This window comes from Ctenocephalides felis, unplaced genomic scaffold (genome assembly GCF_003426905.1).
Source record: "Ctenocephalides felis isolate EL2017-DRISC unplaced genomic scaffold, ASM342690v1 CF-g0.4_SCAFFOLD_03570, whole genome shotgun sequence".
In the NCBI taxonomy this organism is placed as follows: Eukaryota; Metazoa; Arthropoda; class Insecta; order Siphonaptera; family Pulicidae; genus Ctenocephalides; species Ctenocephalides felis.
The window spans coordinates 28580989-28594607 of record NW_020539724.1 but is presented as its reverse complement, the minus strand read 5'-3'; the positions used below and the strand labels follow the sequence as shown (position 1 = coordinate 28594607).

The window sequence follows — 13619 nt, the reverse complement described above, 5'->3', positions numbered from 1 at the left end:
TTACAAATTATAACTTCTTAACCGTTTAGATTGATGATGACGATAGGTTTTCAAAATAATTATAAACTGAGATCATTCCGGATACATATGTAGATATTTATTTGGAAACTGTTTTTGTCTTTATGCTACGATATTGTAGAAGCCATTAAATTTTAAAATTTATTAATATTATTATTTTAATTTCTGTGAATTCAAAATAAAATATAATATTTATTTTATAAAATGATTTTAGTAAAATCTTCACACTACATTTCCGCATATGACGTTAGTATCTAAGAAAATATTAAAAACCAAGGTATAACTGAACCTTCAAATTTTTTGCGGTGATATAACTCAATTTTCTATGCGGCCAATTATCGGATAAAATAGAAATGTTGTGGTTATACTATGTTACAGATCTATTCTCGTATGAGTTAATAGTAACTTGTATTTGCTAAAATTGCTGTACGATCAGGCGTTTTACACATAAATCCTAACATCCTAACCTACAAAATGCGCAAATAGCAATTTTATCATGAGTGTAACTTTTGGATGTCACTTTGATAATAAATACGTAAATCTATGCAAAATGTCTGATCGCTCAGGAAATACATAGCTTTTTAACTTCTTGTAGGGTAAGTTATTGTAATCGTCTAAAAATCGAAATTGAAACTTTTTGGATGTCTTAACATTTTGAAGGTTCCTGATTTTGGCATACTTTAGCAAAAATGGTTGTGTGTGTGTTTTTCGTCCACGATTTCGCCCGCGCGGTTCAATCGATGGTTTAGAAAACACTATATTTCTATTGCTAGAGACATATGCAGATTAATTTTGGCAAGGGCAAGTCTAGCCGTTTTGGGGATACACAGCAAACAGTGCAGAAAATAGAAATCGAGTTTTTAAGAGAAAGAAGCATCCGATTTGAATTATCCAAAAAACATTCAATTCCTAATTATGTGATTAGTAGTGGTGATTAGTTTTTGGCAAAGGCAGGTCCAGACTTTTTTTAATGATACGAAGCTAACTATGCAAAAAATTGCAGAATTGAGAAAATTAAGCATCCGGTTTAAATGTTTCAAAAAACTTGTGTTGACTAAACGATTGCTTTTGGTTTTTTTATTACAAAATTAATAATTCGGGTTATAATTTTAATTCTGGATAAAGTTCTAAAGCTCACTTATATACTTTAAATATTGGATAATGTAACAGTAATCATAATAATCTATTTAAAAACTTTTAATATTCTTCGAATATTTCGTTACGGTATGGGAAGTTCCAAAAATTTGTTTTAATGCACCATGCCATATACCACTAGTTGACAGTTCATTACTACCATTTCATTTTCTAACATTTAAATTTTATCTGGGATTCAATTCGGAATATATATGAAAACATATATAAAACTTAAGATTATAATAAATGATATAAGTGAAAGTATGAGGTTACCATACAAAACATGATTATGATCCTATATCCAATTTCAGTCCCAAACATATGAAATGAAAATATAAAAAAATCGATATATACACCAATATTATTTGCAAAAAATAGCACTTGTATAACAATGATTTGAATATTATGTATAATTAAATTATAAGGAATTATGTAATGGTTACTGAGATGAATGGTGTAAAAGTAAATGAAATTTAGAAAATGAAAAATACTACATATTTGAACCAGTTTAGATTTGTCTGAAATAAGAATTTTAATTCAAATTATTTTATGACAATATGATACAATTTTTGACAAAAATGGTTCAATATACGTAGCATCTTTATATGGATATTATTATGAGTATTCTGAATTGCTAAATGGTTGACTTCATGTTGTGCATAGTACCTAGTGCGTGTTTTAGCTGTGGATTGTTGTGCTGCTTCATTTTTATCTTGAATTTCAATATTTTTATCCTGAACTTTAATATCATCTTCAATACTTTCCTCTTGATCTATTAAATCATCTTCAGGAATTTCTACTTCTTTTTCCTCTACTGCACTTTTTACCGGTGCATTTTCGCTATTTTTAATAATTTTTTGTTTAATATTTTGTTTGCTTGGCTAAATATTATCATAAAGATGATTCGTATCCGTGATATATGCTAATATATTTCGTACATCTAAATTATGGACAGCTAGGGGCTTTATGCAATAGGGGTAAGTAGTATCAGACGTTTTTCAATATAATTTCGTACAATTTTAAAAATATTTTTTGTCTGGATTGAACATATGAACCATCCAGCATTATATTGTCATAGCTATTGTGCTGCATGCCGACGCTATATACACAACTGTGCAGGTCCGTCATTTTTGACATGTAATATAAACTTGTGCTATCATAAAATTTAGGTTAGCGTTAATATTATAGATTAAATATAAATTTAACAAATCTTATTTGGTTTCAAATTTAACAATTATTGATAATATGTAACAAGTTTTGCCATTGCTAAATTGCTTTGTTATCTTTGTTATCTTGATAGTAAAAAAAATCCACCTGGGTTTAGTTGAAACAAAACTCTGGGATTAGTTGTAACATACAATTATATAAAGATTTAAGTAAAGATGATTGAGTGGAATGTATAGTTTGTAAGTTATGGGCACATATAAATTGTGTTACTGGAGAAACTATATCTCTTATTTGTAATAATTGTAGTTTACTTTGATTTATGTGTATTACATACGTTGATTTCTAAAAAAATCATGTGCTTAGCAACATTCCAATTTTCTTTAAAAACAAGTAAAAAATAAATTTTCACTGATTTTTGTCATTACTAGTTGCTTCCATAGATGTCACAACTAGCCCCAAACAAAGAGTTATTCTAGAACAACTAAAATTTTTCTAGAAAATAATTCAACAACAGCTATGGATTATTTTTGGTGGATTCGGCAGATGAATTTTTATAGTATCTATTCAAGTTTAATTCATAAAAATATAATCAGTAGATCTCAAGATATATTAATTAAAATAAAACTGTTGCAACCAGCCCCTAGCTCCATTGTAGTAAAGATGAAAAATAGGAATAAACGACTTGTAAATAATACATTAACAATAATCGTAATCATAACGAAATCATTAATTAATTTTTATTTTAATATGCTTAACGAAAATGTAATTTAATTTTATTTTATTAATTAAAAAAAAATACTATAATTATTTCATGAGCATCACTGCATAATGTAATGCATAATAAAACTTAATGCTTTATGCGTTATTTTTTATAAATTATTTATTATATAAATGTATACATAAATGATTAGGTTCGTATATTTTAGTTAAATGTTGTAAACTGATTTATGCAGATTTTTATAAACTTCCAAATCAAAATAATTCAATTAACAAAAACAAATTTTATAGTCCGTAGTTTAAGGTTTTGTCTTTCATTATTTATTAAATTATTAATTACTGTTATAGTAATTTATTTAAATTAGATTTTTTATTTTTAAATTATTACTGTGTTAGAATAATAATTTAATTCATTCATATTGAAAAAATATTTATCAGAAAATTATTATTCGTTTTAAAATTGATAACTTTCTTAGATTATGGGCGACAATATTGGTATGGTTATGTAATGTACGAGTATCGTATATGAAAAGATCAATAAAAAAATTATGTAAAAAAACTTTGAAATGAATATGTGAAATGTGTTTTAGTTAAGTACTATTAAATTATAATTATATTACCTGGTTTGAGTTTTAATTGGTTGTCTGTAACTTTGGTCATCAATCTGAAAGTAATAATAAATTATTTAACATATAGGTTATAAATAATATTCAATTAAACATGCAGGTGATAAATAATTATTACTAATAAACTCTGGTAAAATCAAATGGCTGACTGATGAAATCTGACAGATTTAATAAAGTCTATGATGGTGACTCTAAATAGATTTTATCATAATATTGAAATAAAAAGAATAAAATACCAAATAAATAATGAGAAAACAATGAAATTAATAATAAATGACCAACGAGTATATATTTTGAACCCATGCAATTAGAAATAAAGCGTGTTCACACGACGCTTGTTTCATTGCTGGCTGGTTATCAAGTAGGCAAAATGACATTTGTTTTCTGGGTTGGCTCATAGACCTTATAATTCATTTTATGGCCCGTTTCCACTGCACTAACGCGCACGGCGAACCCTGTTTTTGACATGCGCGAGGTTTGCTTTTGCTTGCAATAATTTAGTCTGCGCACATTGCGAACAGATTCGCCGTACGGATTCGTGCAATGGAGACGGGCCATTATGTGTAGTGCAAAGTCTATACGCTGGCTACATAGCACGCTTGATTCTTGAGTGTGATTTGTTTTAGCTTGCTTGATTTTTGAGTGTGATATTTTAGCTTGCTAGTTTATCAAATATTACAAATTACATGACCAAATACTGTCTCCCGAACAAGCTCGAACGAGCAAAACCATCTACAAAAATAGTGCACGTTATAACTTTTCTATGATGACATTTTACCTATTTGACGACCAACATACTAGACAGCAGACCAAAAAAGCAATGAAACAAGCCTCGTGTAATTAGGGCCTTAAATGTGCGCTATTTTTGTGGATGGATTCGTTCGTTCGAGCGAATGAGGAAGCAGATTTTTCACATGTGATTTATAATATTTGATAATCTGGCAAGCTAAAACAAATCTCACTCAGCGCAAGCAAGCTTTCTCGCATCGTGTGGTTTGAACGGCTCGAAAAACTATCCTGAAGTCTAAAGGCCTGTTCACACGACGCTTGTTTCTTTGCTTTTTTGGTCGGCTGGCTGGCATGCTCGTTATCAAGTAGGCAAAATGATGGGTAATCGATCTCCATTTGTTTCCAGCAAGCGAGATTTTGATATCAGAACGTGCGCTATTTTTGTGGATGGATCATAGACCAATGAATGAAGCCCGAATCACACGGCATTTGTTTTATGAGCTGGCTACATTAAATGCTTGATTTTCAAGTATGATTTGTCCTAGCATGCTTAATTTTTAAGTGAGATTTGTTCTGGCTTGCTAGATGTTAGATTGAGATTTGTTTTAGCTTGCTAGATTATCAAATATTATAAATCACATGACCAAATACTGCCTCCCTATTGGTTCCGTCTACAAAAATAGCGCACGTTCTAACTTTTCCATGATTGCATTTTGTCGACTTGACGACCAGCATACTAGCCAACAGATCAAAAAGCAACAAAACAAGCCTCGTGTGATTAGGACTTTGATCGTTCGCTATTTTTGTGGATGAATTCGTTTGTTCGAACCAATAGGAAAGCATAATTTTGACATGTGGTTTATCACATTTAAAAACCTAGCAAGCTAAAACAAATATCACTCAGAGCAAGCAAGCTTTCTCGCATCGTGTGATTTGAACGGCTTGAAAAACTATCATGAAATCTAGCACGACAAAATCAAGCATGCTATCCAGCCCAGAAAACAAGCGTCGTGTGATTCGGGCTTAAGCAACAAAATCAAGCAAGCTATCCAGCCTAGAAAACAAGCGTTGTGTGAACTGTCTTAAGTATAGCAGTAAAATAATACTTCTGAATTATACGTCAAGAAGTTATCAGATAGCTAGAATATTTATTAATTCAGCTATTAATTAGTTTATTATACTTAGATATTAAATTTTTATTTAAAAAGAATTCATGTAAACCTCAAAGTATATATTTAATTCTGATTACTATTAGATAGAGGAATTTAAGTAGAAAAAAAGTGGTGATAATGGGTGTTATATTCTTTATCAAAAATGAGTCTTCCAGTTGATGGTGATGGTAAATATATATTATTTTATAATTGAAAGCTAGTGGCGGTCTCGGGAAGCTTAAAAACAAGCAGTAGTGACATCGGTGACGCTGTGAAATATAGATAGCAATATGTTTTCGATTAAAACTAGCCCTGGTTTGGCATTGCTTTATCAATACAATTTTTGACGTAGTTCTTAAGTCATATCATCACAACAGATTATAGGACTCTTAAGTTCTGATCCTGATCGCTCAAAAAATAGAAAAATACAGTGCACTCACCTCGTCGTAATCATTTTTGTAAACTTGTCTATTATCATAACTTGGTTTTTGGTTGTTTGTATTTATATTGTAGTTTGAATTGGCACTGTTGTCGTAGCTAACACTTTTCAATGTTGTTGAAGAATGATGAGATTGAATGTTTAGGCTTTGGCTTGGTGCTGGTGTTCTGTATGTTTGTTGCACAACCGCTGGTCTTGGAGAATAATCTGAAATTATTTATATAATTTGTAATGAAATACGTTTATTTTATTGGATTTAATTCTAATATTATTGTAAAATATTATTTAATTGTTTCTACTTTAGCCGGAACTACCGCAATAGAGTCAATAGAAAAGATTCTTGAATAAAACTAGGCTTTTTGAAATTTATGCTTAGTCGTTTCATCTGATTCACATATTTTTCGCATATAAAAAATGCTTACATTAAATTATTTTTTATTAACAAATTGTTAGAACATTTATATTTTATTTAGAAATAACATATATATATATATATATATATATATATATATATATATAAAAGGTTTTAATACTTTTTACATTTTTTATTTCGACGAATGGGGTGCTAGTTACTCTTAAAAATGTTTCAACGTCAAAAAAACTATCAAGATATATTTATAATATATATATAAATATATATATATATATATATATATATATATATTATAAATACATACTGTAAATTCATTATTGGGCGACGAACGTATTCTACAAACAACTCATGTGTATGCTTAAAAGAAATTTCTTTAATTTTTTTTTAAATTAATTTTTTTTTATAATTTTGGAATTTAAAAAAAAATCGTTCTCTTTTAAATTTTTTGAGAATTTGGACATTTTTGAAAATGCCCGATTTTTTTTTGAAAATTTCGAAATATTCTCAAATTTTTGTAAGAAATCGTTTTTTTTTTTAAATTTTGATGTTTATCAAATTTTTAGATATTTTTTTCAAAATAACGAAAATTTTAGAAATTTGGGTTTTCTGAAAATTCAAATTTTTTTTTTTTGAAGATTTTCAAAACTACGATTTTTTTTGAATTAATCTAATCAGATAATCCGTTCTCTCAAAAACTGCACGGCAATTTTTACAGGATGCGGTTTTTGCAAAAACGTCTTGCGATCGAGTACCGAATGTTTGTTCAATAATACAAATCGGTTATTCCATTCTGTCAAAAATGTCGAGGACATTTGTTTGAACCATATACATAAATTTCAAAATTTTTTTATATTGGTACGGAACCCAAAAAAATTGACACAAAATGTGTACACATTATCAAAATCTCTATAAAATATCTGATAATTTTATGTGCATATGTCTAGTGTATATTTTTACCGTCAAATTACATTTTTATAAAAAAAAATTATTGAGTCCATAACCGTTAGACCGGCCAGTTCTCGAAATTGTCGACGAAAATTTGTATCCGCACACACACACACACACACACATAAACACACACACATACACACACACGCATACATCCATTTTTTCTAAAGTATGCCGAAATATTCAGAAACTTTGAAACGTAAAAATGTATAAAAATTTTCATTTTCTATTTTTTTATGATTACTATAACTTACCCTACAGGAAGTTAAAAAATGAGTAAATAAAATAACAAAAAATAAAATGAATAAAAATCATGTTTACCAATCAGGAGAAAAACTTGAAAGTAAAAGAAATACAAGGAGCAAGAAATTTGAAAGTAAACATATGAAAAATTTAGGAGAATCTAATAAACATAAATTGTACATGTCCGCCAAAAAAGCAATATGAGTTTTCAATTGACGTTTATTTTTTTGACAAGTGCAAAGAATCATTCAGTGTAAAATATATAATTGTTATCAAATAAAGAGATGAAAAAGCAAATACGCTGAATTTGTAATATATTCGAATTTTCAACTGTTGTTAACCCAAAGCAAATACGTATGCTATATATTCTTCTTATATATGAAAATGGAGCTCGATCAAATGTTAAGTATGGTAAAACCTAAAAATGGCTGTACGGATTTGGCCAGTCTTAGTCTTGAAAGTCCTGGGTTAGAAAGGTGCACCACTGGTGTGTCAAAAACCATTAAAGTTAAACATTATTTAATAATAATATTTGAAAATAGAGAGAAAAAGATATATAACCAGCTATAACCTAGATTTTTGTGGTCGGGAAATAAACGGTAATCTTTAAAAATCCATAATAAAAGTATTTTCTTCCATTGGTAGTTTTTTAGCATTAGTTAAAAATGTAATTATTTTGTAAAATACCTTTAAAATTAAAATTAGACTTTGAACCTGTTTGCCATCTGTCCGTTCCAAGTTACCCCGCCTATAGGGTAAGAAGGTCTAGATGAAAAATTTTTGAAAGACAGCAAAAAAGGCACATTTCTACAATGATGAAGCAGCTGGTAGTTTTACTGAACGTAGTCAGATAATTGTTTGTTTGAAATGTGTTATTCGTTGTGATATAATTGGTTTGATTTTCGTAATATAATTTATATTTGCTCAAAGTCAAATTGAACCTTAATACCTTGCCCTACTCTACATATATTCTTTATATTAAATTTACTTTAATTCATAGAATGTTACTTGAAACTTTTAAAAAAGCAGGTCAAAGAAGAAATACTTAATTCATTTTTTATCTTTCCTCGCAGAAATTTGAAAATTCTGTATAAGCACAGTAGTATTATTTACAATTATACACAAATTACAGAATCCAAAAAAATCTGAAAAACTTGAAACGCAATCAACATTCAATTAAATGGGATTTGTAATGATTATATAAGTAGAAATACCAAAAAAGACTTGGATTGGATTATGCCATGTTTTGTATAGAAAGTGTATAAAACTTCCAGTTTTGCTATATTAACAAAATATAGACAAACTAATGGGGTTTATTCCTTTTATAATACCTCATTGTATATAGCATTCAAACAACACATCCTTACACAATCAAATCAAAGTATTAATTTTTTTCACTCTCTAGAAATTGTTTAGAAAATACTTACTTAGCAAAACAACGTTTGCCAGGTCAGCTAGTGTATTTATAAATTTGTTTCAAATATATCAATTATTGGCAAAATATATATAAAATAAGTTAATATTTAAATATAAAAATAAACTAGCGGTGTGTGGCATCGTGCAAATTGCTGGAAAGATTTAATTTTTTTTTGAACTCTGAGAAAAATCGATTTTTGGGATTTTTAAATTGACCATTTTGAAAAATTTGATTTTTTATACTTTGAAATATTTTCGAAATTTTAAACTTTTTTCAAAGCGATACGTTAGCTGCGTTGAAATGAAATATCGATGCGCGTGGGCGCCGATACACCTTGATACGAGACGCATAGAAAAGTAAACAAAATTTATACTTATTATTAAAATCTCTATAAAATATATGATAATTTGATATGCATATGTCTAATGATCATTTTTGTCCGCCGAATGGATTTTTTTTTACTTTTATATTGGATTTCTGAAACCGCTAGACTTCCCAAAAATTTCATCAATTCTTCGGACCATGAAACAAATGCAAATAATAAATTCGCGCGTGCCATCGGATCGGAACTCCTCTCAAAAATTGAATTAGCATATTTTGGACTTTTTGCGCCATATCTTCGAAACGGCTGGACCTATCTTTGCCAAAAACTAATAAACCTTTAAATACGAATCAAATCAGTTGATCCGTGGTCCTCTCGAAATAGTGGACAAAAAATTGTATCAAAACATACCAACTACACCCATACACACATATACTCATACACGAATTTTATATAAAGTATGCTAAAATGTACTGAAACTTTTGAATTTTGAATGCGCTGGCGAGATTTGAACCCAATCATTTAATTTTTCTATTCATGAATTCGAGCGCAAAAAGTAGAAGCGAGCGCTTAATTCACTGAGCTATAGAGACACGTACGTATTGTGCACGGTATATTTTTTAAAAATCTTGATCAATTTTTTTAAATTTAACCACTTCTCATATGAATATAATATTTTAAAGTGTTTGATTCGACTATCAACTCTATCACCATGCAAAGTTTCAGCAAATTCCCTCTTTGTTAGAAAAATACACAGTTATAACAATTAGTCGGTCAGATTTTATATTAACTTACCTTGATCTTTATATATTTCTACATCTTCATCGTAGACTGACAGAGAATAATATGGGTCAAATGGCGTCGCATAATTTCTTGAATTAGTCGAATTATTTCTATTATTGTTGTAGGTGACCGTTCTCTGATTATTTTGGGTCCTTTTGGAAGAATCTTGAGCCGTGTTGTATTGGTTTTGTTCAACTCTGTTTTCAAAATAAAACACGTTAATTTTGCCGATCTAATCATGCTCTGTTGTTTTTAACTACTATTTAACTTAATAATATCAATATTAGTAAGCGCGTCATGTGCATAAATAAGTAGGTACAGATACACATAAAATATTTTTTCATTATCATAAAATATTAAATTAATTTAATTAACGTTTATTTACTTATTAAAATTTTACTTAAATTTATTATAGTTTTTGTTCGCATAAAGTATTTACATAAATATGTTCGCGATACTGATATTTAAAAGGTCCTCTGGAAAACCTACATTCTTAATGAATATCTCTACATAGCGAATTGACAGCAATTTCTGTCATAAATATATTCCATAAAATTCGCGATCTATACTTAGAAAATTCGCGTTTAAAAAAATTCAAAGATATTTTTGTAAAATGCGCAAAATATTTATATTATTATAGCTTTGCAAAACTTCTTCAAATTTAAATTATTCTTTCATTCATTTTTAAAAACAGCAAATAAGATTAAACTGTATCTTAGTTGTTATTTAAGGAAATAAAAATAAAAAAAAAGTTTTGCAAAATTTGACTAATATGTACCAAATTTTTCGAATTGGTTTGTAAATCAGTTGTGTGATGATTTTATTAAAACTGATAATGAGACCTTTCTTGCATTATGAGACAGACATTTTATCAAACTTTTTAAATGATTTTGTTTTGTGTGTCAATATTGAAAGGGCATAACATCAAGTAAAAAATGAGATTGTAATGATTTTAAAACACCTTTATTAATCCTGACTTTTTGTTATAATATTCTATGAAATCAGTAGATATGCAATTTTCAAAAACAAATATATAACTGTCAGCAATAACTTTTTAAGTAATTTTTGAAGAAAACAGAGCAGCCGAAGCATCCAAGGCAAATTTGGACTCTCATATTGAATATATACTGAAAACGTATACTAAAATCTTTGAAATATCCTGCTTTACTGCTTTACTAGATATTGTGCCTTCTAAGAATTTATCCATATATATATACACATATATATATATATATATATATATACATATATACATATATATATATATATATATATATATATATATATATATACATATATACCTATATATATATATATATATATATTATGGTGGTCCTTAATGTGGACATTTTCGAATTTCCTTGCTCCCAGGGGCTCAAATGCTTCCAAATTGATAAAAATAATTTTCTAAAAGTTTTAGCTCTTAATATTAAGCATTTGAGCACCTGGGAGCAAGGGAATTCGAAAATGTCTATATTAAGGACCAACATATATATATATATATATATATATATATATATATATATTAACAAGGTCTAATAATCGGTCATAACATCAATAAAAAACATGAATTTCTTTCAAAAATTTATTTTAAATCCATACGTTTCGGCTATAATCCTAGCCTTCATTCAGTGGAAACTAAAAATAAAATTAAAAACTAAAATAATTGAATTGGAGTGAAAAGAAAAAATAAAATAGTAAATAGTACTTACAATTAGTTGATCTTAGTGTTAAATTGGAAAATTTTAATAATCCATGGTATTAGGATATGGTAATGCACTGCACTATGTATTATAAACATTAACTTGAAATTACAACAATATTTTCACAAAATACTGATTTGAAAAAATCACAAATGGATATATATATAATATATATAATATATATAATATATATATATATATAATATATATATAATATATATAAATTTTTCATTTATGTATTAAGAAAACTAAATGCATTCATACTAACAGGGTCATTCTTGTGTGTTTTAGACTTCATATATTCTAGTCTAGTCTATTTATAGTATTAAGAGCCCAACAATTCGACTATTATTCAGTACATCATATAATTTTACATAATTATGCTATACAATGCTGATCTAATTAAGTAATCTGATAAGAGTTGGTATATCGTAATATTAACGTATACTTATGGACCGATCTTGCCGCACAACAGACCAATCTTATGGCAAGACTATGTTATGAAAAACTTTCCATTACATTAACTATTGACAAAAGCCATGTGCTCGCTGTGTAAACAGGCGTTTTTCTCAGGTTGTCAGATAAAAGGCCTAATCTAGGCACCGCACAAATGTCAAAAAACGTTCTTAGATAACAGTGTCTTTCTGACTCAGCTTCATAACATATGAGTGACGTTGTAGTTTATGTATAAAACGCCTGAATGCACAGTAAATGAATTACATTTTGGACCATTAATGTAATGTATACCCTACTATGAAATTACATTATTTTCTTCGATAGTTATAAAGAAAAAATTTTAAAGATAATATTTGAGACTACTCAATATGATTTATGTGTCATAATGAAGATCAAATGTAATATCATGTCAAAGAATGATAACATAAAGTTCTTTAAACGAAACACAAACATCACTTTTTATTTAGTTTTTTATTTTATTTTAAGTTTGAACCAAATATTTAAACGCATAATTTAACAATGTAGATGCTAAATCGTTGAGCCCCCAATACGATTTCACAAATGTTTGTAACGCCCACCAGGAATGACCCTGTATTTTTATTAGTATATAAAAACGTATTATTAATTGTTACTGATGATGTTATAAAAACTGATTAATTAAAATAATTAATGATTATTTTGTTAAAGATGTTAATTTATTATTCGATTTTTAATACCTGTTCGTCAATTCGTCAATATTGTCATTGGTCTGTCTAGTCGCCTGCGTTGGTCCATGTTGGTCAAAATATTTTGGTTCATGTTTTTTATCTTTTTCTACTGTTTGGTTTTGGTCGTTCTCATGTGAAATAAGAATTGGAGTTTGGATCAATATGTTTTTTTCCGCAGTTTTATCGCCAATGACAGCATGCGTGTTGCGACTGTAATTTTCTGGTCTATTTTTCCTGGTATACAAAATATTAGTTCTTGGTTTTGAAGGACTTGCTGGTTTTGTTCTGGTTTTCGAATTTGGCCTGTTCCATCTTTCAGAAAATCTTCGTGGTTTTATGGTGTATACAGGTCTTATTGTAGATGTAAATCTTGTGATAGTTGGTTTTACTGTAGTTGTTGTAGAAACTTTGGTATCTGAATCTTCTTCTATTGAAGCAGAAACAACACTTATTGGATTTGTAAATGTCTGATTAGCAATTGTAGGAAATTCATTTGCTGTATACTTTGGTGTTTCGATACTAATTTCGGGCTTTCTTATTTTAAATTTATCATTAGATGGAGGTGGAATAATAGTGGTTGTTTGCAATTCTTCTTCGTCATCATAATAATATTCTTCTAAATCCGTTGTTGGAGATTCAGTGAATACTGTTGTAGGATTATCAGTAGTATCTGGTTTTACATTTTT

General features: G+C 28.3%; 1 protein-coding gene across 1 annotated transcript in view; it reads right to left on the bottom strand.

Moving 5' to 3' along the window:
• Positions 1-13619, bottom strand: part of LOC113383720 — a 60561-nt gene that overhangs the window by 23449 nt on the left and 23493 nt on the right. The window contains exons 9-12 of the mRNA XM_026621969.1: positions 10080-10264; positions 5983-6188; positions 3657-3700; positions 1819-1992 (exon numbers count right to left, since the gene is read on the bottom strand). Coding sequence (XP_026477754.1) covers positions 1819-1992; positions 3657-3700; positions 5983-6188; positions 10080-10264 — 609 coding nt within the window. The remainder of the gene's footprint in view (positions 1-1818; positions 1993-3656; positions 3701-5982; positions 6189-10079; positions 10265-13619) is intronic.